Genomic DNA, 23,564 nt, shown 5'->3' with positions numbered 1-23,564 from the left:
GCTCATGCCTGTAATCCAAGTACTTTGGAGGCCAAGGCGGGTGGATCACCTGAGGTCGGGAGTTCAAGACCAACCTGACCAACATGGTGAAACCCCATCTTAAAAAAAAAAAAAAAAAAAAAAAAAAAGATAAAAGACCAGCCTGACCAACACAGTGAAACCATTTCTATGAAAAATACAAAAATTAGTCAGGTGTGGTGGTGGGCACCTCTAATCTCAGCTACTCAAGAGACTGAGGCAGGAGAATCTCTTGAACCTGGGAGGCGGAGGTTGCAGTGATTCGAGATCAGGCCACTATATTCCAATCTGGGTGACACAGTGAGACTCTGTCTCAGAAAAGAAAGAAAGAAAGAAAAAGAAGTGCAGTTATTACAGGATTTATTTTAAAAATTTTATTTTTGGTTTTTTTGAGAATGAGTCTAGCTCTGTTGCCCAGGCTGGAGTGCAGCGGCCTGATCTCGAATCACTGCAACCTCTACCTCCCAGGTTCAAGCAATTCTCCTGTCTCAGCCTCCCGAATAGCTGGGATAATAGACCCCCGCCACCATGGCCAGCTAATTTTTTATACTTTTAGTACGAATGAGGTTTCATCATGTTGGCCAAACTGGCCTCAAATGCCTGACCTCAAGTGATCCGCCCACCTCGGCCTCCCAAAGTGCTGGGATCACAGGCATGAGCCACTGCACCTGGACAATATTTTTTTAAAACCAGATTTGTGATATAGGAACAACTGTTCTTTACTGTTGCACTAAATAACAATCTAAGCACTGCTGACATTTTGAAGTAGTCATGAATCCAAACAGTGGTTGTGATCTCTGCAACGACGGGAATGAATTGTGAAAGCCTCTGTGATTTCCACTCGAAACAAGGTCACAGGTCTGCAATTACCCTGGTGTGGGGCTTCATTTGCAATGGAAGGAAATGTTTCATTGCAGTTAGAGACCCTGATGGAAATAAAGATGTATTTTTTTCTGGGTCCAATTCGTGAAGCCCCCGGGTTCTCCCTATAGACCCCACATGAAAAGTCCCTGGGAGACCACAGCCCTCTTTAGACAGAGCAGGGAAATGTGGGCACGGGAGCAGGGAGGGCAGGGCAGGATCTGCTTGTCAGGAAAGGTGGAACTGGCTGCAGGGTGAGCTGGGGAAAGGCCTGGGATTCTCCAGGATGGGAGAGTTTGAACTGGCATAAGATGAGGCTGGGAAGGCAAGCGCCTTGTGCATCACGCTGTGAGTTTGGACTTTCTTAGAGCCTGCGCCACCGAGAGATTTTAAGCAGGACAGGTTTTAGCAGGATCAGACATATTTCTGAAAGATACTTTTAGCAGATGCTTGGAGGGTGGTTTCATCCAGGGAGAAACTGGTGGTAGAAGGTCAAGTTCAGAAAATCTTGAAGAAGTGAGATCAAGAGATGAAAAATAAATTAAAGCTAGGTGCAGCGACTCACGCCTGTAATCCAGCACTTTGGGAGGCTGAGGCAGGTGGATCACTTGAGGTCAGGAGTTCGAGACCAGCTGGCCAACATGGTGAAACCCCGTTACTACTAAAAACACAAAAATTAGCCAGGTGTGGTGGTGGGTGCTGGTAATCCCTGCTACTTGGGAAGCTAAGGTAGGAGAATTGCTTGAACCTGGGAGGTGGAGGTTGTAGTGAGTGGAGATTGTGCCACTACACTCCAGCCTGGGTGACAGAGCGAGGCCCTGTCTCAAAAAAAAAAAAAAAAAAAAGAGAACACCAAATTAAAATGACGGTAGTGAGAATGGTGATGAAGCTGGGAATGTGCGTTGCATCGAGGCAAAACTAACACAAAATAGACAGAGGGCTCAACAAGGAATCAAGAAATACCCTCAGTTTCTGGAATGAAGGAGGAGCAGGTATGGCAGGGCAGAGGAAAAAAGCAGAAGGGGGCTGACTCTAGGGAAGGGGGAAGTTACGGAGAATAACAAGTTAATCTGAGTTTGAGATGCCCATAGTAGAAATGCCTAGTAAGGAACTGAAAATACAGAGGTTTTTCTACTGGGAAATCAAACTTTGCTTATTGCTTTGTAAGGAGATACACACACACGCACACACACACACACACGCACACACATGCACACGCACACATGCGCACACATGCACACACACTCTCAGTTATATGCATTGCAAATGTTTTTGCCAGTCTGTCTAAATCCATCTGTCCGTCCATCCCTCTCTCCATCCGTCCGTCCATCGTCTATCCGTCCGTCCATCCGTCCATCTGTCCGTCCATCGTCCATCTGTCCGTCCATCGTCCATCCATCCGTCCATCCGTCCATCTGTCTGTTCATCCATCTGTCCATCTATCCACCTGCCCATCCATCTCCACAAAGGTCTGAATTTCCCTTTGTGAGTTCTACTTTTGGCATTACGTTTAAAAAATTTTTTTTCCCACCCCCTTATTGTATAAATACCCACCTAAAATTGCTCCTAGTGTTGTTATGGGTTTTTTTGGTCTCATCTAAATGTTTTAAACATCTAGCCTGGATGTGGCCGCTCACACCTGTAATCCCAGCACTTTGGGAGGCTGAGGTGGGTGGATCACATGAGGTCAGGAGTATGAGACCAGCCTGGCCAACACAGTGAAACCCTGTCTTCCTACTAAAAATATAAAAACTGGGTGGCTGTGGTGGCGCATGCCTGTAATCCCAGCTACTTGGGAGGCTGAGGCAGGAGAATTGCCTGAACCCAAGAGGTGGAGGTTGCAGTGAACTAAGATCACACCAGTGCACTCCAACCTGGGGAACAGAGACCCTGTCTCAAAATAAATAAATAATCCATCAATCAGTGTTTTAAACATCTAGACTTGACTTTGCAGGGGGCTCTGCTCTGACTCTACTGGCTTCTACACAGTCGGCCCATTACTCCACCATTTACTAAAAACTCTGTCCTCTAATGTACTTAGATTTGAGCAATTTTTATTTTAAAACTTTTTTTTTTTTTTTTTTTTTATTAAATAGAGATGCCATCTCACTGTTTTGCCCAGGCTGGTCTTGAACTTCTGGCCTTAAACGACCCTCCTGCCTTGGCCTCCCAAAGTGTTGAGATTACAGGCGTAAGGCCCTGTGCCTGGCCAACTGAAGAATTTTTCAAAAAGCTACTGTAAGAAAATAACAATCACACATCTGCATACAAAAAGAATTAGCCACTTAACACAACCGGTCCTTTTTCCATTGGAAAAATCCATCGGCAATCGGATTTCTAATTACATTTGGGCTTTCCATGGAAACTGCAAAGCAGCCGGTCATCTATATATTCTGTAAATCCTACAAATTGCAGAGGTTTTTTCTTTTCTTTTTCTTTTTGATGGGGTCTCGCTCTGTTGCCCAGGTTGGAGTGCAGTGGCTCGATCTCGGCTCACCACAACCTCCACATCTCAGGTTCAAGCAATTCTCCGGCCTCAGCCTCCCAACTCCTGAGTAGCTGGGACTACAGGCGTGTGCCACCATGCCCAGCTCATTTTTGTATTTTTAGTAGAGATAGCGTTTCACTATGTTGGCCGGGCTGGTCTCGAAGTCCTGACTTTGTGATCTGCCCACCTCGGCGTCCCAAAGTGCTGGGATTACAGGTGTGAGCCACCGGGCCCAGCCTGCCAAGATATTTTTTTTGCGGGTAGGAAGATCACAGAAATTCATCAAAGTACACATTGTTCAACTCAGCAAAAGTGAAAAGGTAAAAATATAGGCCATCTCACAAAACTTCGAGAATAAGCTGTGCTTTTGCGCTTCAGGCTATTTTGATAGCAAGCATTCTCAACACAACATTTTTTTTTTTTTTATTTTTGAGACAGAGTCTCCCTCTGTCGCCCAGGCTGGGGTGCGGTGGCGTGATCTCGGCTTACTGCAACCTCCGCCTTCCGGATTCAAGCCATTCACCTGCCTCCGTCTCCCAAGTAACTGGGAAAACAGGTGTCCGCCACCACATCCGGCTAATTTTTGTGTTTTAATAGAGATGGGTTTCACCATATTGGCCATGTTGGTCTGGAACTCCTGACCTCAGGTGATCCACCCGCCTCAGCCTCCCAAAGTGATGGGACTGCAGGCGTGAGCCACCTGACCTGGACAGGATTATTTTTTTTTTCTCCTAACTCCTTATGTTTCCCTTTAGGAAAATCGGAGGGCACCACTGTGGTCATTTGGGGGTTAATTCTCACTGATGCTGAATGCCCCAGTCTTTTCTGTGTTCATCGGAGCATTAAATCTGAAGGCTCAGGAGAGCGATGCAGTCGGGCTGTGCTGGAGTGATGCCATAAAGTCTGGCATTAAAAATTCATATTGCAGGCCTGCCTTCGAACTCAGCTCTGGCTGAAAGGAGAGGTGGCGAGGAAATATGAGACACCCCACTGTCTTTCTGGCAATTGGAGACATTCCTCAACAAACAGCACCTCGGGAAGAGAATGAAAGGGCAAACAAGCCGTGAAGGAAATCAATGAGTTCAATTACCTCGCCCGCTCCTGCCTTCCTATAGGAAACTTTTCATTCTTTCAGGCGGGTTCCAAAAAGTTTTTTAACCGAATCCCAGAACAAGATCCCTGGGCATCCTTGCTGGGTGCCCGGCTGTTTGGCACCTCTTTTAATTTGTTTTACACTGGCCCAGGGTGCCCCAAATTCTCTAAGTCAGATGGAGCCAGATCTCCAATGTGGGCCGCCACCTTGGTGTCTGTCAGCTGGGAGGGGACCCGGCAGCTTGTTCTCGCTTTAAAACTTTGATCTTGCAAAAATGTGGCACACAGAAGACAGTTAGTTACTAGATGATTAACCTCTGGTGCTGATTTCTCCTCTGAGACGGAGTCTCACTCTGTCGCCCAGGCTAGAGTCCAGTGGCACAATCTCAGCTCACTGCAACCTCTACCCCCTGCCTCAGCCTCCCCAGTAGCTGGGATTACAGGAGCCCATTACTATACCCAGCCTTTTTTTTTTTTAGATAGTCTCGCTCTTGCCCAGGCTGGAGCGCAGTGGCGCAATCTCGGCTCATTGCAACCTCCACCTCCCAGGTTCAATCCATTCTCCTGCCTCGGTCTCCCGAGTAGCTAGGACTAAAGGCACCCACGACCACACCCAGCTAATTTTTGTATTTTTAGTGAAGATGGGGTTTCACTATGTTGGCCAGTCTAGTCTCAAACTCCTTATCTTGTGATCCACCTGACTCAGCCTCCCAAAGTGCTGGGATTACAGGTCTGAACTACCGTGGCTAATTTTTGTATTTTTAGTAGAGATGGGGTTTCACCATGTTGCCCAGACTGGTCTCAAACTCCTGACCTCAAGTGATCCACCTGCCTCGGCCTCCCAAACTGCTGGGATTACAGGCGTGAGCCATCACGCCTGGCCCCGGTGTTGATGTTTTTAGAGACACATCTATGAAGGCACTTGCAGTTGCGTAATGGTTTGACCTTGGAACTTCTGGCCACCGTATCAGCGGCACCTCAATGGTGACTAATATAGATGTTAAAATTTAGGGTCCCCCGAGGAAGATGATGGGAGAGAAAACCTTGCGCCTCACTCTCCCAGCTGTGGCACGCTAATATGCACGAGCAGGTCTTGCAGTGTGGACGAGGATTTTTACAAATTCATCACGGAAGGCGACAGAATTTTTGAGAGCGGGAAGAGGCCTTCCGCAGGGAGAGGTAAGCAGACCTTTTTAAGATGTGCCAGATCATGCCAGGTGTCTTGCAGGCAGCAGCAATGACAGCCACCCTTTATAGATGCAGCCCTGGCTGAAGGTCACTCCACAAACAGGCCCTGCTGGGGTACAGCAACAGAGACCCAGGCCTCTGGGGAGACCTTTGGAGAGGTCCTTGCGAGGCACCTGCACTGGGGTGCCATTCTTTTTTTTTTTTGAAATAAGAGTCTCTCTCTGTCGCCCAGACTGGAGTGCAGTGGGGTGATCTCAGCTCATTGCAACCTCTACCTCCCGGGTTCAAGTGATTCTCCTGCCTCGGTCTCCTGAGTAGCTGAAATTACAGGCATCTGCCACCACGGCTGGCAAATTTTTGTAGTTTTAGTAGATAGAGGGTTTCGCCATGTTGGCCAGACTGGAACTCCTGGCCTCAAATGATCTGCCTGCCTCGACTTCCCAAAGTATTGGGATTAGAGTTGAGAAGTGGCATTCTTTCATTTCATTTATGAAAATGCTAAGGTTTCTGGATATTAGACCTCAGTCAGATAGGTAAAAAAACCAAACAAGAACAAAACAGAAAATACTGAGGCCTGAGTAAGGAGGCCTGCCCATCTTGAGCAGGTTTACAATTCAGAGGAGTCGGGAATCAAACCCAGGTCCTGCTGTGACCCAGGTTCTTCCCACCGTGACTCATGCTGTGCCTGGTGCCCTGGATGTAGCCTTGCCTGGAGGTCACTCCACAAACAGGCCCTGCTGGGACAGAGCCACAGAGATCCAGGCCTCTGGGATCCAGAACTGGGCAAGAAAGTGCAAGAGGCTGACAAATGGGCCGGCTCCTCCGTCCTGCCTGGCATCCAGTCCAATCCTTCCGTTTTACCAGCGAGGTCGGCGCTGTGGCCGAGGGAGGGGATTTGTGGGGCCGCATGTGGGGACAGACAGGACCAGAGTCAGGGTCTCTGAGCCGAGTGCATTGTCCACTGTCCCCTGATTTTCACTAGAGACAAATGTCATGGAGCAGCAGTCTAGGGACAGTGGCCCCGTGCCAGTGCTGCTGTGAGCCCTTGGAGAACTTGGGGTTTCCAAACTCTCTTGTCTGATGATGGCTTTGGGAGGCTACCTCAAGATGCCACAGACGGCCAGATCCAGTGGCTCACGCCTGTAATCCCAGCACTGCTGAAGGCTGAGGTGGGCGGATCACCTGAGGTCAGGAGTCCAAGACCAGCCTGGCCACCATGGTGAAATGCGTCTCTCTTAAAAATACAAAAATTAGCTGGGTGTGGTGGCACACACCTGTAGTCCCAGCTACTTGGGAGGCGGAGGCAGGAGAATTGCGTAAATCCGGGAGGTGGATGTTGCAGTGAGCTGAGATCATGTCACTGCACTCCAGCTTGGCTGACAGAGCAAGCCTCCATCTCAAAAAAAACCAACCAACCATGAAAAACATGCCGAAACCATTGGTAGAACACAAAGGCATATGAAGAGCAAGGACAGAGCTCCCAGTTTAAAACCCGCAGGGCAATGAAAGCAGCGTCATAAATCAGGCTCCTTACAGCAGGGCAGTAAGTGCGTAAGTCTTAGGACTCACCTGAGTGATGACGGAACGTTATGCGGTGCGCACTGTGTTTCTGAAGAATATTTAATGATAAGCAAGAAATATTTATAACGTCAGGTTAAAAAAAAAACAAACCTCAAAATCAAAATAATGTTATCGGTCTATGCCACTGGTAAAAAAACAAAGGGTTTGGGCGCAGTAGCTCATGCCTATAATCACACCCAGCACTTTGGGAGTCCAAAGTGGCGGACTGCTTGAGCCCAGGAGTTCAAGATTGGCCTGGTCAACATGGCAAAACCCTGTCTCTACAAAAAAATACAAGAATCATCCTGGTATGGTAGCGCACACCTGTAGTCCTCACTACTTGGGAGGCTGAGGTGGGAGGATCGCTTGAGCCCGGGAGTTAGAGGCTGCAGTGAGCTATGATGGTGCCACTGTACAGCAGCATGGGTGACAGAGTAAGACCCTATCTCAAAAAGAAAAAAAAAACAAAGAAAAGAGAAAGCACTATGTAGATCGGGGTCCCCAATCCCTGGGCCACATCCGTTCCACATCTGTATCCTGTTAGGAACCAGGCTGCACATCAGGAGATGTGCTGCAGGAGTGAAGCTTTGTCTGTATTTACAGCTGCTCCCCGTTATTCTCATGACTGCTTGAGCTCCGCCTCCTGTCACATCAATGGTCACATCAGAGTCTCACAGGAGCGCAGACCCTACTGTGAACTGCGCATGCATGGGATCTAGGCTGCCAGCTCCTTACGAGAATCTAATGCCTGATGATCTGTCACTGGCTCCCATCACCCCCAGATGGGACCCTCTAGTTGTAGGAAAACAAGCTCAGGGCTCCTGCTGATTCTACATGATGCTGAGTAGCATAATTATTTCATTATGTGTTACAACATAATAATAATAAAGGGCACAATAAATGTAATGTGCTTGAATCATCCTGAACCCCGCCCCCCACCTCACTGGTCCGTGGAAAAACTGTCTTTCACACAACTGGTCCCTGTGGACACAAAGGTCGGGGCAGCTGTGTTAGATGATTTTGCCTAACTGTTGGCTAATTAATGTGGGTGTTCTGAGCACGCCTAAAATAGGCGAGGCTAAGCTATGATGTTTGGTGGGTTACATGTGTTAAACGCATTTAGACTTAAGGTATCTACAACTTACGATGGGTGCATGGGGGACAAAATGTCACTGTAAGGAACATTTGTATAGAAAAAAAGACGATGGAAATAGGCCAAAGTGTGAACAACGATTATCTTTGCTGTGGGATTATGAGTGATGATCTGCTTCCTTTAAAGAATCTTTGAGAATTTTCTAAATTTCATATAGTAAACATGTATGGTTTCTGTACTTGAAAATAATATTATGGGCTGGGCGAATTGGCTCAAGCCTGTAATTCCAACACTTTCGGAGGCTGAGGTGGCAGATCACTTCAGGGTAGGAGTTCAAGACCAGCCTGGCCAACATGATAAAACCCTGTCTCTACGAAAAATACACACACACACACACACACACACATACACACACAGCCGGATGTGGTGGTGCATCCTTGTAGTCCCAGGTACTTAGGAGGCTGAGGCAGCAGAATCGCTTGAACCTGGAGGCAGAGGTTGCAGTGAGCCCAGACTGCGCCACTGCACTCCAGCCTGGGCGACAGAATGAGACTCTGTCTCAAAAATAAAATAAAAATAAAAAAAGGAAAATGGTGTCATGTAAAAGGAATCAGCCTGTAATCCCAGCTACTTGGGTGGCTGAGGTGGGAAGACTGCTTGAACCCAGGAGGCAGAGGTTGCAGTGAGCCAAGACTGAATCACTGCACTCCAGCCTGGGTGAGACCTCATCTCAAAAAAATGAAATAGAATAAAATAAAAGCAGTAGGACTGGTTGAGACTGCATGATAAAATTTTTAAAAAGTATATTCATAAACATGTTTATATACATGGACACATGTATAGTGCCTGTTTTTTTTTTTTTTTGAATGGAGTTTCGCTCTTGCCACCCAGGCTGGAGTGCAGTGGCACGATCTCGGGAGTATTGCATGGGAAGGACTGGGCATGCATATCCCATGGGAAGGATGGTTCTCCTTTCTGCCAGCCTTTCCACCTCTCTTTACAAGGGCCCTGGGTGGGACGGGGCAGCGTGAGGCCAGTCACTTTCTCCTCTGCCACTTCTGAAGCAAATAAGACCTGCTGTGTCACTGCGATCTGCATGGCCAGGGCCCTCCCAGGAGCAGCCAGGGCTCCCCGTGGTGAGTCAGAACCTCACAGTTTTAAGGAATTTTATTGGGGGCAGAAGGTGGCGTGAATGTTCCAGGCTGGGCCTCTGTTCTAACTCCTCGCTGTTGAAGCACTTGAAGGCTGGGTGGCGGCTGCTTTCTGCTTAGGAGCCAGCAGCATCCTGAGTTTACCTTTCCAGAGTGCAAACGTTCTCATCGGGCAGGCTGCAGGCTGAACACTGCAGAGGCCATTCAGCTCTCCGGTAACCCTGACCCACTCATCATCACGGGGAAGGCTCGAGAGTTCTGCACAGCCACGATGTGCTAAGCCTGTGGTGTACAGATCATGGGATAAAGACTCTCTTTTGAGGTAGTTTTCAGTTGACACTTAAAAGCCGGGGCTGGGCACGGTGGCTCACGCCTGTAATTCCAGCACTTCAGGAGGCTGAGGCAGGCGGATCATCTGAGGTCAAGAGATCGAGACCATCCTGGCCAACATGGTGAAACCCCAACTCTACTAAAAATACAAAAATTAGCCAGGCGTGGTGGCACGTGCTTTAGTCCTAGCTACTCGGGAGGCTGAGACATGAGAATCGCTTGAACCCAGGAGACTGCAGCGAGCCAAGACTGTGTCACTGTACTCTAGCCTGGGCAACAGAGGGAGATTCTGTCTCAAAAAAACAAAACAAAACAAACCCCCAAAAACAAAAACAACAGTTTCTGCTAACCACATTTATTTACTTTACAATATACTGGCATTAACTATTGTCACCATGCTGTCTAATAGATCGCTTGAACTTATTCCTCCTGTCTACCTGTAAATATGCATCATTTAACCAACCTCTCCCAACCCTTCCTTCCTCCACTTCCCTAGCCTCTGGTAACCACCATTCTTCTTAACTTTTACGTGATCAGCGTTTAGAGTCAACATGAGTAAGATCATGTGGTATTCGTCTTCCTGTGCCTGGCTCATTTCACTCAACACAACGTCCCCCAGATGAACCCATGTTGCTGCAAATGGCAGGATTTCCTTTTGTAAGGCTGCATCGTATTCCACTGTGGATCTACATCACAGTTTTGTCACCCACTCATCTGCAGCTGGACGTGTAGGTCACTTCCGTCTCTAGGCTGCTGTGTGACTAGTGCTATGATAAATGTGTGAGCACAGGCATGATTGCAACACAACGACCTCCTTTAGATAAAAACTAGCAGTGAGGCTGCTGGATCGCAGGCTTCAGGAACACCCGTTAACACGCCTGACCCCCACAATTCTGGGATACAGGGAGGGGCGGGTCAGGACACCCCTGTTTCACAGATCACCATATGTACTACGATCTATACATTGTATTCACTTCACAGTCTGTTACCCGTTTGCTTCACGTATACACTGTGAGATCCCTAGACTTAACAATGAATCAGAAAAACTTTAAGGATCACTTAATTAGGTAAAATCTGTATGAATGTATGCCAGACCCACGGGACAGTCTATAAATAATGATTTTCTCTAAACTACCCTCTCAAAGGATGCTGGGTGAATATGATTGCTTTATTGGCTGGGTGCGGTGGCTCATACCTATAATCCCAGCACTTTGGGGGGCTGAGATGAGTGGATCACTTGAGCTCAGGTGTTCGAGACCGGCCTAGGCAACATGGTGAAACCCTGTCTCCACTAAAAACACAAAAATTAGCCAGATGTGGTGGTACACACTTGTAATACCAGCTACTTGGGTGGCTGAGGTAGGAAAATTGAACCCAGGAGGTGGAGGTTGTAGTGAGCTAAGATCACATCAATACACTCCAGCCTGGGTGACAGAGTGAGACCCTGTCTCAAAATAAATAAATAAAATAAAATAAAATAAAATAAAAGCAGTAGGACTGGTTGAGGCTGTATGATAAAAAATTTTAAAGAACTGATTGCTTTATGTATATTTGTAAACATGTTTATATACATGGACACACACACAGTGTCTCAGTGTTTTTCATTTTTGAGACGGAGTCTCAGTCTGTTGCCCAGGCTGGAGTGCAGTAGCACGATCTCGGCTCACTGCTACCTCCGTTTCCCGGGTTCAATCAGTTCACCTGCCCCAGCCTCCGAGTAGTTGAGATGGTGCGTGTCAGGTTAACAGGCACTCATCACCATGCCCGGCTAATTTTTGTATTTTTAGTAGAGACAAGGCTTCGCCATGTTGGTCAGGCTGGTTTCGAACTCCTGACCTCAGGTGATCTGCCCGCCTCGGCCTCTCAGAGTTCTGGGATTAGAGTTCTGGGATTACAGGCGTGAGCTACCGTGCCCGGCTGCCTCTCTGCTTCTGTGCACGTGTTTTTGGGTACAGAGTGTGCGAGCTTGTGTGTGTGCATGTGGCGTCTGTAAGCCCCCTCCCACCCTGTCTTTACAGTTCCAGCACACCTGACACCACACCTACCATGGTACATAGCAGGCCTTCTGTAAACACCAGTGCAGGAGAGGAGTCAAGTTTGCCAGTTCTCATTGATGCTTTGCAGTAGATATGTCCATTACACGTCAATCACATTTCCTAGCCATGTCTGGGGTCCACAGAACAAGCAAAGAATCTTTGGTGCTCAGAGGACTTGCTACCTGGAGTTGGAACTATGAAGCCACCCCATTGTTTCTGCCTAGCCCCGCAGACTGGGGAGATACCAGGTCGTGGCCATAGTATTTGGAGGAGGCCAGAACAGCTGCTGTCAGTACAAAAGACAAGGAAAATCCTTTAGGGCTCACCTAGGCATCAAATTTTAGGTGTGAAGCAAAATGCTTGTACAGAGATCAAAAAAAAAAAAAAGGTGCAGGCATTCTACAAAATCCACAAGCTCTTTTAGAGATAAGACAGAAAGAGAAAGAAAAAAAAGGCCATCGGTTTTTCCCTCCAAGTCTGATTTAGTGGTCTCTAAGGTTTAAGGGACAGTAGGTTCTTTATTCGAGTCCTTACTCTCAAAACCATAAAAGTGGCTGCTTCTCTATTTTTAGGGAAATTAATCCAAGCAGGATAATTACAGCAACTTGTACTGGAAACTGATGAGTCATCAAAAAGACAGGAAATAGAAAATTTTACATTCTTAAAGGTACAGCAGAGACTCCATTTTCAGGACGCTTAAGTTGTCCCTTTCAAAATCAGGGGGTGCAATATTCGTCTAAACATGATGGCCAAGACAGTTGTGTGATTCTCAGGTGTAGTCAGCTAGCCTCTATCCGGCCCCAGTTCTGTGGAGTTATTGTTCAAAAAGGGAGAAATCCATCTGCTAGGGTAAATACGACAGGGGCTTGTGGGGCTGGGGAAGGATGAAACTCCCAGGAACACATGCCTTCACCTGGCTAGCCCTCACCCTCGCTGCTTGATTATGAAGCTGGCGCCATTTGAGCCTAAAGGACCAGGTCCAGGGCCTGACTCTGTGAGTTCTTAGGACTGCTTCCTCATCCATGCAATGAGCACAAAAAAAGCTGCCTCAATGATCGCAGGAAAGGGCAAATGAGATAATACTTGGGAAACCACCGTGAAACAGTCTAGCGCAGTACGTAAAGAACGTGTCGATCTCAGCTGCTCACGTCTGTCATCCCAGAACTTTGGGAGGCCAAGGCAGGTGAATCACTTGAGGCCGGGAGTTCGAGACCAGTCTGGCCAACATGGTGAAACCTTGTCTCCACTAAAAACATAAAAATTAGCCAGGCATGGCGGTGGGTGCCTGCAATCCCAGCTACTCGGGCGGCTGAGGCAGGAGAATTGCTTGAACCTGGGAGGTGGCGGTTGCAGTGAGCCGAGATCATGCCACTGCACTCCGGCCTGGGTGACAGAGCGAGACTCGATCTAAAAAAAAAACAATCAAAAAACAAAAATTAGCAGGCATGGTGGCGCTCGCCTGGAATTCCAGCTACTCCCGTGGCCGAGGCAGGAGAATCACTTGGACCTGGGAGGCAGAGGTTGCAGTAAGCCACAAGACTGATTGTACCACTGCACTCTAGCCTGAAAAACTGAGTGAGACTCTGTCAGGAAGGAAGGGAGGGAGACACAGAGGGACAGAGGGAGGGAGGAAGAAAAGAAGGAGGGAGGGAAGGAAGAAAGGGAGGGGAGGGGAGCTGAGGGAAGGGGAGGGAAAGAAAGAAAATATCCCTCACGCCGGGCGCGGCGGCTCAAGCCTGTAATCCCAGCACTTTGGGAGGCCGAGGCGGGTGGATCACGAGGTCGAGAGATCGAGACCAACCTGGTCAACATGGTGAAACCCCGTCTCTACTAAAAATACAAAAAATTAGCTGGGCATGGTGGCGCGTGCCTGTAATCCCAGCTACTCAGGAGGCTGAGGCAGGAGAATTGCCTGAACCCGGGAGGCGGAGGTTGCGGTGAGCCGAGATCGCGCCATTGCACTCCAGCCTGGGTAACAAGAGCGAAACTCCGTCACAAAAAAAAAAAAAAAAAAAAAAAAAAAAGAAAATATCCCTCACATCCATGCATCCATGCTTGCCATGCAGAGTTACGTCTTGAACTGCTGGTTTCCTCCTTCCCTCCTTTTTATAATATTATTTTTAGAGATGGGGTCTGGTTCTGTCACCCAGGCTGGAGTGCAGTGGTGCAATCACAGCTCATTGCAGGCTGGATCTTCCAGGCTCAAGCGAACCTTTCAACTCAGCCTCCCAAGTAAATGGGAGGAAGCGGGGCCAGGTAGAACTACGGGCACAATACCACGCCCAGCTAACTTTTGTATTTTCTGGTAGAGATGGGGTCTCACTATGTTGCCAAGGCTGGTCTTGAACTCCTGGGCTCAAGTGATCTTCCCATCTCAGTCTCCCAGAGTGCTGGGATGACAGGCGTAAGCCACCGTGGCCAGCTTCTTCCCCTTTTCAAATTCTGTCTTATGTCCTCTTTCGGAACCTGGTGTTCTCCATTCCTGCAAGGAAGCCTAGAGGCTCCCCAAAGCTGCGTTAGCTATGGGAAAGTTTTCTGCTGTCTCAGAGGACAATGTATTTTGTGATAAAGTGCTGGTTATATACATGTTATAAAGAAAATACGCTAAAATGAACCCAAGTGAAGTTTCTCGTAAATGTCTCTTTTGTAACTGTACTATGTAACTGTGTGTACATACAATGCCGTTCTTTGAAAAAAGCATATAGGCTAGGAATACAACATGAGTAACCTTAAGAAATATGCGTTTTACTGGCAGGAAAGGTTTGGGAGGTGCAAATTCTCCTAAGACTAACGTTGGCTATGAGAAATGTAGTATCTCAGTGCAATTCAATATTTTCTTTCATCAAGGCCCAGCGCCTCGGCCCACGAGTGGGGAGGAATGCGAGAAGCTGATTGCGTGTGTTGCAGCTGAAACTCCTTTTCCCACCCAGATTCGGGGGGACAGAGCACAGGACCGTGGGCTTCAGCAAAAATGCGAATTCCTGCGCTTTTGCCCAGAACACTAGCTGCTTGGCTGGGACGGCGACATTCCTGCTGGAGGGTGCAGTAGTGACCCAAACCCAAGAGCAAGTAAGCGAACAGCTGCGAGAGACAGACGCAGGAACTTGGGGCAGTGGGGGCTGTCCAGGCCTCTCTCTCTGGGCCGGTGGCTGCTGCCGCATGATTACAGGGATCCGCCATCTCCATGGACCTCCATCCCAGGTAACCATTAGATGTTAAAATCTACACCGTGTTCCTCTGCTAGAGTCTCCAAGGTAAAGCTGATTCAGCTGTAAACCTCCATTTGCTAAGAGAGACGGGAAAATCTGTACACGGAGTGACCACCTGAGCAGGAGGTATGTTTTTAACTGAAGAAAAGAAAAAATGCCAGGCATGGTGGATCAGCTCATGGAGGCTGAGGCAAAAGGATCACCTGTGGCCAGGAGTTTGAGACCCACCCTGGGCAATGCCGTGAGACCCCGACTCTAAAGAAAATTTCAGCAAAGAAAAAAAGGGCAGGAATAATTCATTTATTTAACCCAGAAATGGTTATAATCGGAAACCTTGCAGTCCTCTTACACAACAACTGTTTTGGCAAAGTCCCCATGTTCCAACAAATATGAAACTGTGCTTGCCATTTGTCTAAGGAATCTTGCATTAATAAACATGAAGAAGAACACTTTTACCTCCCACTCTCAACGACAGGACAAAACAAAGACCAGCTGTATTCATCAATGGGCCCTTGTTCCGCACATAAAGGCTAATTACATTTTGCTTCAAGCCTACACATGGAAAACTTCACTGCTGTTGTCTCGTCACAGTCAGCCCGTGCTGTCCCAGCTGACGCATGGCGATGACTGCTCACGATAAACCAGGGTCTCAGAGCAGCCTCGGCGCTATCGACCTGCGGGCTTCTCTCCAAAACAGGGGAGAGGGATGGGTCCCCCGCGACATCTTCCCACGACGGACAGGCAACGTGGGCCCAGTCCATCATGGTGATGCGGTTAAGGTCAATTTCCTCCAAGGCCGTTAATTTCAGAAACGCATACCACGCCCTGCTTCGGGCTTGCCGGGAATAGCTTCTGTCTGTCCACAGCTTAGCCTCAGAGTCTCGCCATGCCAGGTGTTGTACACACACATCTCATTCCTCTTCAAAACCACCCAGTGACTTCACTCCTGATACAGGTCAGAAAGGGACGTGGACAGGTCACAGCGTAGTCAGGGTCACTCAGAGAGCTAGTACTGGAGCCTAGAGAATCACTCCCAAGTCAGTCTTTCTCCAAAGCCCGTCTTCCTTTATGCCTCTCCAATTCCGATCAACAAATATCTAAGAATCCCTCTATTTATTTATTTATTTTTGAGACAGGGTCTTGCTCTGTCACCCAGGCTGGAGTGCAGTGGTGCAACATAGGCTCACTGCAGCCTCGACCTCCTGAGCTCAAGCGATCCTCCCACTTCAGCCCCACAAGTAGCTGAGACTACAGTTACAAGCTACCACGCCGGGAAAATTTTTGTATTTTTTGTAGAGACAGGGTTTCGCCATGTTGCCCAGGCTGGTCTCGAACTCCTGGACTAAAGTGAGCTGCCCGCCTCAGCCTCTCAAACTGCTGGGATTACAGACACGAGCCACTGCTTCCGGCCCTAAGAATGCCTCCTTCTGAAGGGGAAAAAGAAATTGTTTTTGACATGCTGTTAAGACCATATGTGAAAAGATTTGCCCCCAAGGAGCTTATATTCATATGCATCACTGAAAACGTGCCTGGTCTAATAAAATATGTGTAAGTTGGACTTGAAGCAGATGGAATAGTGACAAATCTGTCCTGGAAGATGAAAAGGGAGGGAAAGGCAGCGGGGGAGGTCTCAGATGGAGCCCATGGCCTCCGAAGTTAAAAGAAAGTAGCCAAGATCCAATTCTCTCAGGCCATTCTTTGCATTTCTGGGGGACGACTTTCTCTGGGAACTGTCACAGTACGTGGTTGGCCCCAGGCTGCCGCTGTCAGTGCCAGACCGTTTCTGATGGGGAAATGCCAGGCTGCACCCATCCTGCCCCATGGCAAACCATTCGGATCCTCTGGTGGGTGCTCCCCAAGAATGAATTCACCAGGCTTGCATTTTCACAAATCTCTGCAAACCCTGACCTGACTCATCTTCCAATACCGAATCCCATCCCACCCTCTTTCGAAAGGCTTCCTGACAATTCTTTCTCTGCCGTCTCACGATGCTGAGGCTGTTCTAGTCCCTTCCCCAGCTCCCCTGGCTGGTGGGAGGAGAGAGGGAGTCAGATAAGGGGTCCCTGGCACTGCCTTGGGTCCTCTCCCAAGGCCACGGCTCCCCTTAAGGGGGCCCTTACCTTCAGGCTCCAGCTACCTTTCCCTCCTCTGGCTCATTCGAACCCAGGTGTGGAAACCCTACTGGTATTACGGGCCTAGGATCCACACCTCTGCAAATAGACCCACTGTTGAACTTTTTTTTTTTTTGAGATGAAGTCTCACTCTGTCGCCCAGGCTGGAGTACAGTGGCACCATCTCGGCTCACTGCAACCCCTGCTTGCCAAGTTCAAACGATTCTCCTGCCTCAACCTACTGAGTAGCTGGGATTACAGGCACTCGCCACCATGCTCAGTTAATTCTTGTATTTTTATTTAGAGACAGGGTTTTGCCATGTTGGCCAGGCTGCTCTTGAACTCCTGACCTCAGGTGATTCACCCACCTTAGCCTCCCAAAGTACCAGGATTACAGGCATGGGCCACTGCACCTTCTGACTGTCCCAATGGGAGTGGCCTGCCTGCCGCCTGCAGGCTCACTGTCTGACCAGCTGACGGCCAGTGCCCTATCCCTTGATGGCAGCATTGGGCATGCTGGATTGCAGTGAGCTGACTCCCCATAGAGCCATAAAAGGCTCAGAATTTGCACGGGGCGAGGCACAGAGGAGGCCTCTGTGAACATCTGTTGAATCAATGAACGAATCTATCATCTCTGAGCCATGCTCATCATCTAATCGAGTGTGTCTCTTTCCCTTCGTGCACACCACACCCCTCGGCTAGGCTCACCACTGGAGAGATAAGAATGTTTCTTATTTCAGAGGCCATGTGGGGCACATCCCAGGGGAACCACTGCCCTCTGAGCTACAGTCCTGAGACAAGACGAATTTTTTTTTTCTTTTGAGACAGAGTTTCCCTCTCGTTGCCCAGGCTGGAGTGCAGTGGTGTAATCTCAGCTCACTGTAACCTCCACCTCCTGGGTTCAAGCAATTCTCCTGCCTCAGCCTCCCGAGTGGCTGGGATTACAGGCATGTGCCACCATGCACGGCTAATTTTGTATTTTTAGCAGAGACGGGATTTCTTCATGTTGGTCGGGCTGATCTGGAACTCCTGACCTTAGGTGATCTGTCCGCCTTGGCCTCCCAAAGTGCTGGGATTCCAGGTGTGAAACCCTGCACCTGCCCAAGGCTAATTTTTACACAACAGGACAATTGGTCCCTCACATGTTTTTTTAAAAATTTAAAACAATATATTTTTAAAAATTTTTTTCTTATTTTTAGGGAAAGGGTCTTGCTCTGCTGCCTAGACTGGAGTACAGTGGCACTATCCCAGCTCTCACTGCAGCCTCAAGTCCTGGATTCAAGTGATCCTCCCACCTCAGCCTCCTGAGTAGGTGGGACTACAGGTGCATACCACCATGCCGGGTGAAATATAGTAATTTTTAAAAATCAGATTTACAGAGAAAAACAACTTAATCCAAGTAAGTAAGTTGCTTAATCAGGTCCAAGCAGAAGAAATTGAGAGGAGTGATTAGCTAATCTGGTGGTGATGTTTTAGTCTTCACGTGTAAGTTTCATACTCATGACCAGAATCCATTCTGACCACCAGGCTGGGGAGCTTGGCTCTCGAGGTCTCGACTCCGCGCAAAGCATCAAGAGCCCCATACAGCATCCTGAAAGCAACGGACCCAGCAGCACCCTCAACGCCCAACGTCAAGTGAGATGGGGCAGAGAGACACTGAGTACCACACAGAGCTGGAGCCTGGGGGGACAGCAGCGCCATTCAGAAGCATCCCTCCTCTCACTGATGCCCACGGAGGCACTGTGTGAGCAGAGTCGGGGGAACCTTTGTTACTGGGGTAGGGAAACCCAAGAGACATGGTAGTGGGCACATAAGTGTGTTTCCACAGAAGATGGGGAGAGCCTTCCAGAACAGGAAAAAGAGGTTCAAACGCTAGCCTGGCACTGCCCACCTGGAATTTGGTAGAGGAGGAAATGGCTAGGAGCAATTTCTGCCAATTCTTCATGTTTTCATGACACGTCAGTCATTATTTCTTCCTTGCTGGTGTTCCACATGAAAGATGGGCTGGTAAACAGTACACTTGCAGTGGATGCCTCTAGTGTCCCTTGGACAAGAGCTGGGTAGGAAGTTGGCCTTTTGTGACTCTGCCCGCCCGAATCTGTATCCATCTGTATACACCTAGCATTGTAAGGTGTGACATGGACCCGTACGCCTGCCTGGGAATGTATCATTCTGAGGCTGGCCTTCCTAAAGGGTCCTGGGAGAAACGAAGAGCGCTGGCCCAGGAAACAGGATTTGCCCAGATCCAACTCCACACAAAAAATGTCCCGTGTGTCGTATACATGAACCCCCAGATTCTCATGGTAAAAGGCCCAGCAGTGACCAGGCTTCATAATAAAGAAGGGAAGAAGTTTGTTGGAAGGATTGTCCAGCGAGTGCTGGACCACACACGGAACTGACGCGAGAACTCACGGGAAAGACACTGTGAGCCTGCAGCGGAGGTCTAGAACCTTCTCCAGCCCGCCCTGCTCGGCAGGGCAAAATCAGGTGAGAAAGGCGAACGGTTAAGGCGGGCCAAGCAGGGGGACTTACTTTGCAGTAGTTTCTTCATCATATTTGGTTTTCAGGTCAAATAATTCTGTTCGAGTTTTTTCTAGGGCTGAAAGGCGAAGAATACAAAATCATGATGTAAGACACTCTTGAAATAAAGGTTAAAAAGAACGCAAATACACCTAATCTAGTCCCATTTCAAAAGAGGCAGAGATTTCTGTGAAGAGTGAGGTGTGTGAAAAAATAAAGATTAAAAAAATACAAAAAAGGCCAAGATGATGAAAATACAAAAAATACAATAGGAATCCCCCTTTCATCTCTGCCTCATCTAATCCCAAGCACCTACAAAGACGGAACCCAATGTTAATAGTTTCCTTCCTTCCCTCCCTCCATCCGTCTGTCCATTCCTTCCGTTTTTTTTTTTTTTTAAATAATTTTTACTACTTTTTTTTTTTTTTTTTTTTTTTTTTTTTTTTTTTGTGGAGATGGGGTTTCTCCATGTTGGTCAGGCTGGTCTTGAACTCCCGACCTCAGGTGATCTGCCGGCCTTGGCCTCCCACAGTGCTGGGATTACAGGCATGAGCCCGTGCACCTGGCCCGTCCCTTTTGTTTTTAAGAGACAAGGTTTCTCACTCTGTCACCCAGGCTGGAGTACAATGGCACAATCACAGCTCACTGTATCCTTGAACCCCTAGGCTCAAGCTATCCTCTTGCCTCAGCCTTCCAAATAGCTGGGACTACAGGCGTAAGCCACTATTCTTGGTTGTTCTAGAGATAAGGTTTTACTATGTTGCCCAGGCTGGTCTGGAATTCCTGGCCTGAAGTGATCCTCCCACCTTGGCCTCCCGAAGTGCTAGGATTACAGGTGTGAGTCACTGAACCTGGATTATTTCATGTTTTAATGTGTATTTTGTTATTTCTGGCTGGGCAAGGTGGCTTATATCTGTAACCCCAGCACTTTGGGAGGCTGAGGCGGGCAAATCACCTGAGGTCAGGAGTTCAACATCAGCTTGGCGAACACGGTGAAACCCCGTCTCTACTAAAAATACAAGAATTAGCCAAGTGTGGTGGCACATGCCTGTAATCCCGGCTACCTGGGAGGCTGAGGCAGGAGAATCGCTTGAACCCTGGAGTTGGAGGTTGCAGTGAGCTGAGATCATGCCACTGCACTGCAGCCTGGGTGACAGAGCGAGACTCCATCTCCAAAAAAAAAAAAAAAAAAAAAGAAAAAAGAAAAGAAAAAGAAAAAAATAAAAATTTAAAAATTCTGACAGTCTGATAGGCAAAACAGTCTTTCACTAATTTAATCTGCATCTCCCTGACTGTAAAAAGAACTCTGCATTGCTTCACGCGGCTTCCATTTGCATTTCTTCTGTGAACTGACTGCTTGCTCATTGTCCTACTGCACTGTTCTCTAGCTTAACGGATTGATTGGCAGCCTTTACATTTTTTTGTTTATTATACGTTTGTCAAATTTGTTGTGATTATTTTCTCCCACTCTCGTCATTTGTGTTTTAACTTGAATAATGTCTTCTGATGCCTGTCTACATTTAAATAATCTGCTCAGTTCTGGGTCACTCAAAAATATAATAAAATTTAAAAACACATTTAAATGGAATAGATGGTGATGCTCCTATTTCAGAAATGAAAAAGAGGGGCTGGGCGTGGTGGCTCGCTGGAGCTCAGGTGATCGACGCCAGACTGGCCAACATGGTGAAAACTTATCCCTATTAAAAATACAAAAATTAGCTGGGCATGGTGGCGGGCACCTGTAATCCCAGCTACCAGGGAGGCTGAGATGGGAGAACTGCTGGAGCCCAGTGAGGTGAAGGTTGTAGTGACCTGAGATCACGCCACTGCACCCCAGCCTGGGCGATAGAGCTGTCCCCCCAAAATAAAAACAAAACAAAACAAAAAAAAGAAAAAAGAGAGAAAAAAAGAAGTTTAAAGAAACTGTAAAAACTTGAGCATAACCTTTTTTGGTGGCTTTTACATTTTAAAGGTCTGAAATTACTGTTCTCTTTAACTTCATTTAGGGTAGAAGTAAGTTTTTTTTTTTTTTTCTATTATTGTTGCAAATGAAATGTCAGTCTTTGACAGTTTGGTGATTTAGACGTGTTTGTTGGAAAAAAGAGCAGGAAGAAAGGATGGCGTGTGGAAGGGATGAAAATGGAACCGAGATCCTCCCACCTCTACATTAAGAACTCAAAGTCAGTGAGTAATGAAGCAGCTGGCGGGCGTGCTGCGGAATTCTTCAGCGTGGGCTCACAGCAGCTCCCACGGGTCCCAAGAGCAACAGGTATCTGCAGGGACCAGGGCGGTCAGGGGACCGACTCAACTCTCCCCCTGGGTCCTCCCCACATCCATGGTACTAGGAAGGAGAGTATCAAACCTGTTTGTAGGCTCTGAACCTTATGCTCAGCTTCCTCCAGCTTTGAGGTGGTGGACATCTGTGTCTCCTGCAGCTTTCTGCAAAGGAAGAGGATGTAGCCAAATCGGTCATCTCCTTTACCCACTGAAATGCACGTGTGTGTTTGGGCTGAGCTCAGCTCCCTCCCTGCGCTCAGCTGGCGGCAGGCGCGCCACGGGGTATCGCCCGCAATGACACGTGTGTCGTGGGCCCAGCTCCCGCAGCTTCCACATCCCAGCTTTGTAACCGCGTGTCACATCACGGGAAGCGTGCACCCTGCAAGGGCTTGACGGGTGGTAACTGACGTAGAAGGTTATCCGAAATGTAATTTGTTCTTGAAATGCCAGATTTTAAAAAGAAAAAAAAAAAAATCATCATCACGCACTCATTGTTTTCTGAAGTTAGCCCAAGAAGAATGATCCATTTACATTCTGCTGACACAATGAAGGAGTTTGTTGGAATAAAGGATGCACTAAATAGATGTGGCAGCTGTTCTGTCTCTGTTATAATGGAATGCAAAACACAACTGCAATACCTAATGGGGACACTGTGAACGCTCACAACTGCATTCCACAGATTCACATTTCCCAGGATCGCTAAGCGAATTCCCTGGTCAATAAATAGCATTCCTGCCTCTTAATCTGAGAAAAAAAAAAAAAAAAAAAAAAAAAACCAAAAAAACAAAAAACCAAAAAAGCCCTCTAAAAATAAGTTTACTATTTTTATATCATACGAATATAACATATGCTCTCATAATAATAAACTGGGAATACAGAAAAGTAGAAATGACACAGGTTACGAAGTCACTCCAATTCCCATCACCTCTAGAAAAGCATTGCTAATATTTTCATGTGTTTCAGTTATGAAACTAATGTACTCTCAAGGATGTAATCAAATATGATGAGAGCATGGAAAGTGTGAGACTCTTACTATTCCCTGGCTCATTTCCGTTCCTCAGACAGAGTTCGTTTCTTTCTAAAATGTTTCTGCATGCACAGAGATACGACATCATATGTTACAGGCTATAGTGTAATATGAAAAAATATGTAACATACTATAGCATAACACGAACTAATATGTAACATACGATATATAACAGGCTATAGTGTGATATAAACAAACACATAACACGCTGTAGCACAATATAAACGAATACATACAAATGAGAGCATACTATGAAGTAATACATAATGCTACCGTGCAATACGAACTAATGTGTAACACACTATAGCGTGAACTAATATGTAACAAGCTATGAACTAATATGCAACATACTATAGCGGAAAGTAAACTAATGTAATATACCTTAGTGCGGTATGAATATGTAACATGCTGTAGCGTAATGTAATATACTAGCGTGTACTATGAACATGTCACATGCTATAGCATGTGAATTAAAATCTAACATACTATAGTGCAATTCAAACTAATGTGTCACGTAGTAGAGCAAAATATGAACTAATATACCACAGCATAGTCAAAACTGAGACGTAGCACACTATAATGTAATAATGAAGTAATGTAATA

The 23,564-nt window shown here is 47.3% G+C and overlaps 1 protein-coding gene across 9 annotated transcripts in view; it reads right to left on the bottom strand.

The window, feature by feature from the left end:
* Nucleotides 1–23,564, bottom strand: part of CUX1 (cut like homeobox 1) — a 471,463-nt gene that overhangs the window by 152,840 nt on the left and 295,059 nt on the right. For all 9 annotated transcript variants that reach the window (XM_039460712.2, XM_039460705.2, XM_074390309.1 and 6 more), the window contains 2 exons: nt 22,020–22,096; nt 19,670–19,736 (listed from right to left, as the gene is read on the bottom strand). In XM_039460712.2, the coding sequence (XP_039316646.1) occupies nt 19,670–19,736; nt 22,020–22,096 (144 nt within the window). The remainder of the gene's footprint in view (nt 1–19,669; nt 19,737–22,019; nt 22,097–23,564) is intronic.

Source organism: Saimiri boliviensis, chromosome 20, assembly GCF_048565385.1.
Source record: "Saimiri boliviensis isolate mSaiBol1 chromosome 20, mSaiBol1.pri, whole genome shotgun sequence".
NCBI lineage: Eukaryota > Metazoa > Chordata > Mammalia > Primates > Cebidae > Saimiri > Saimiri boliviensis.
This window is presented reverse-complemented; position numbering and strand designations above follow the sequence as displayed.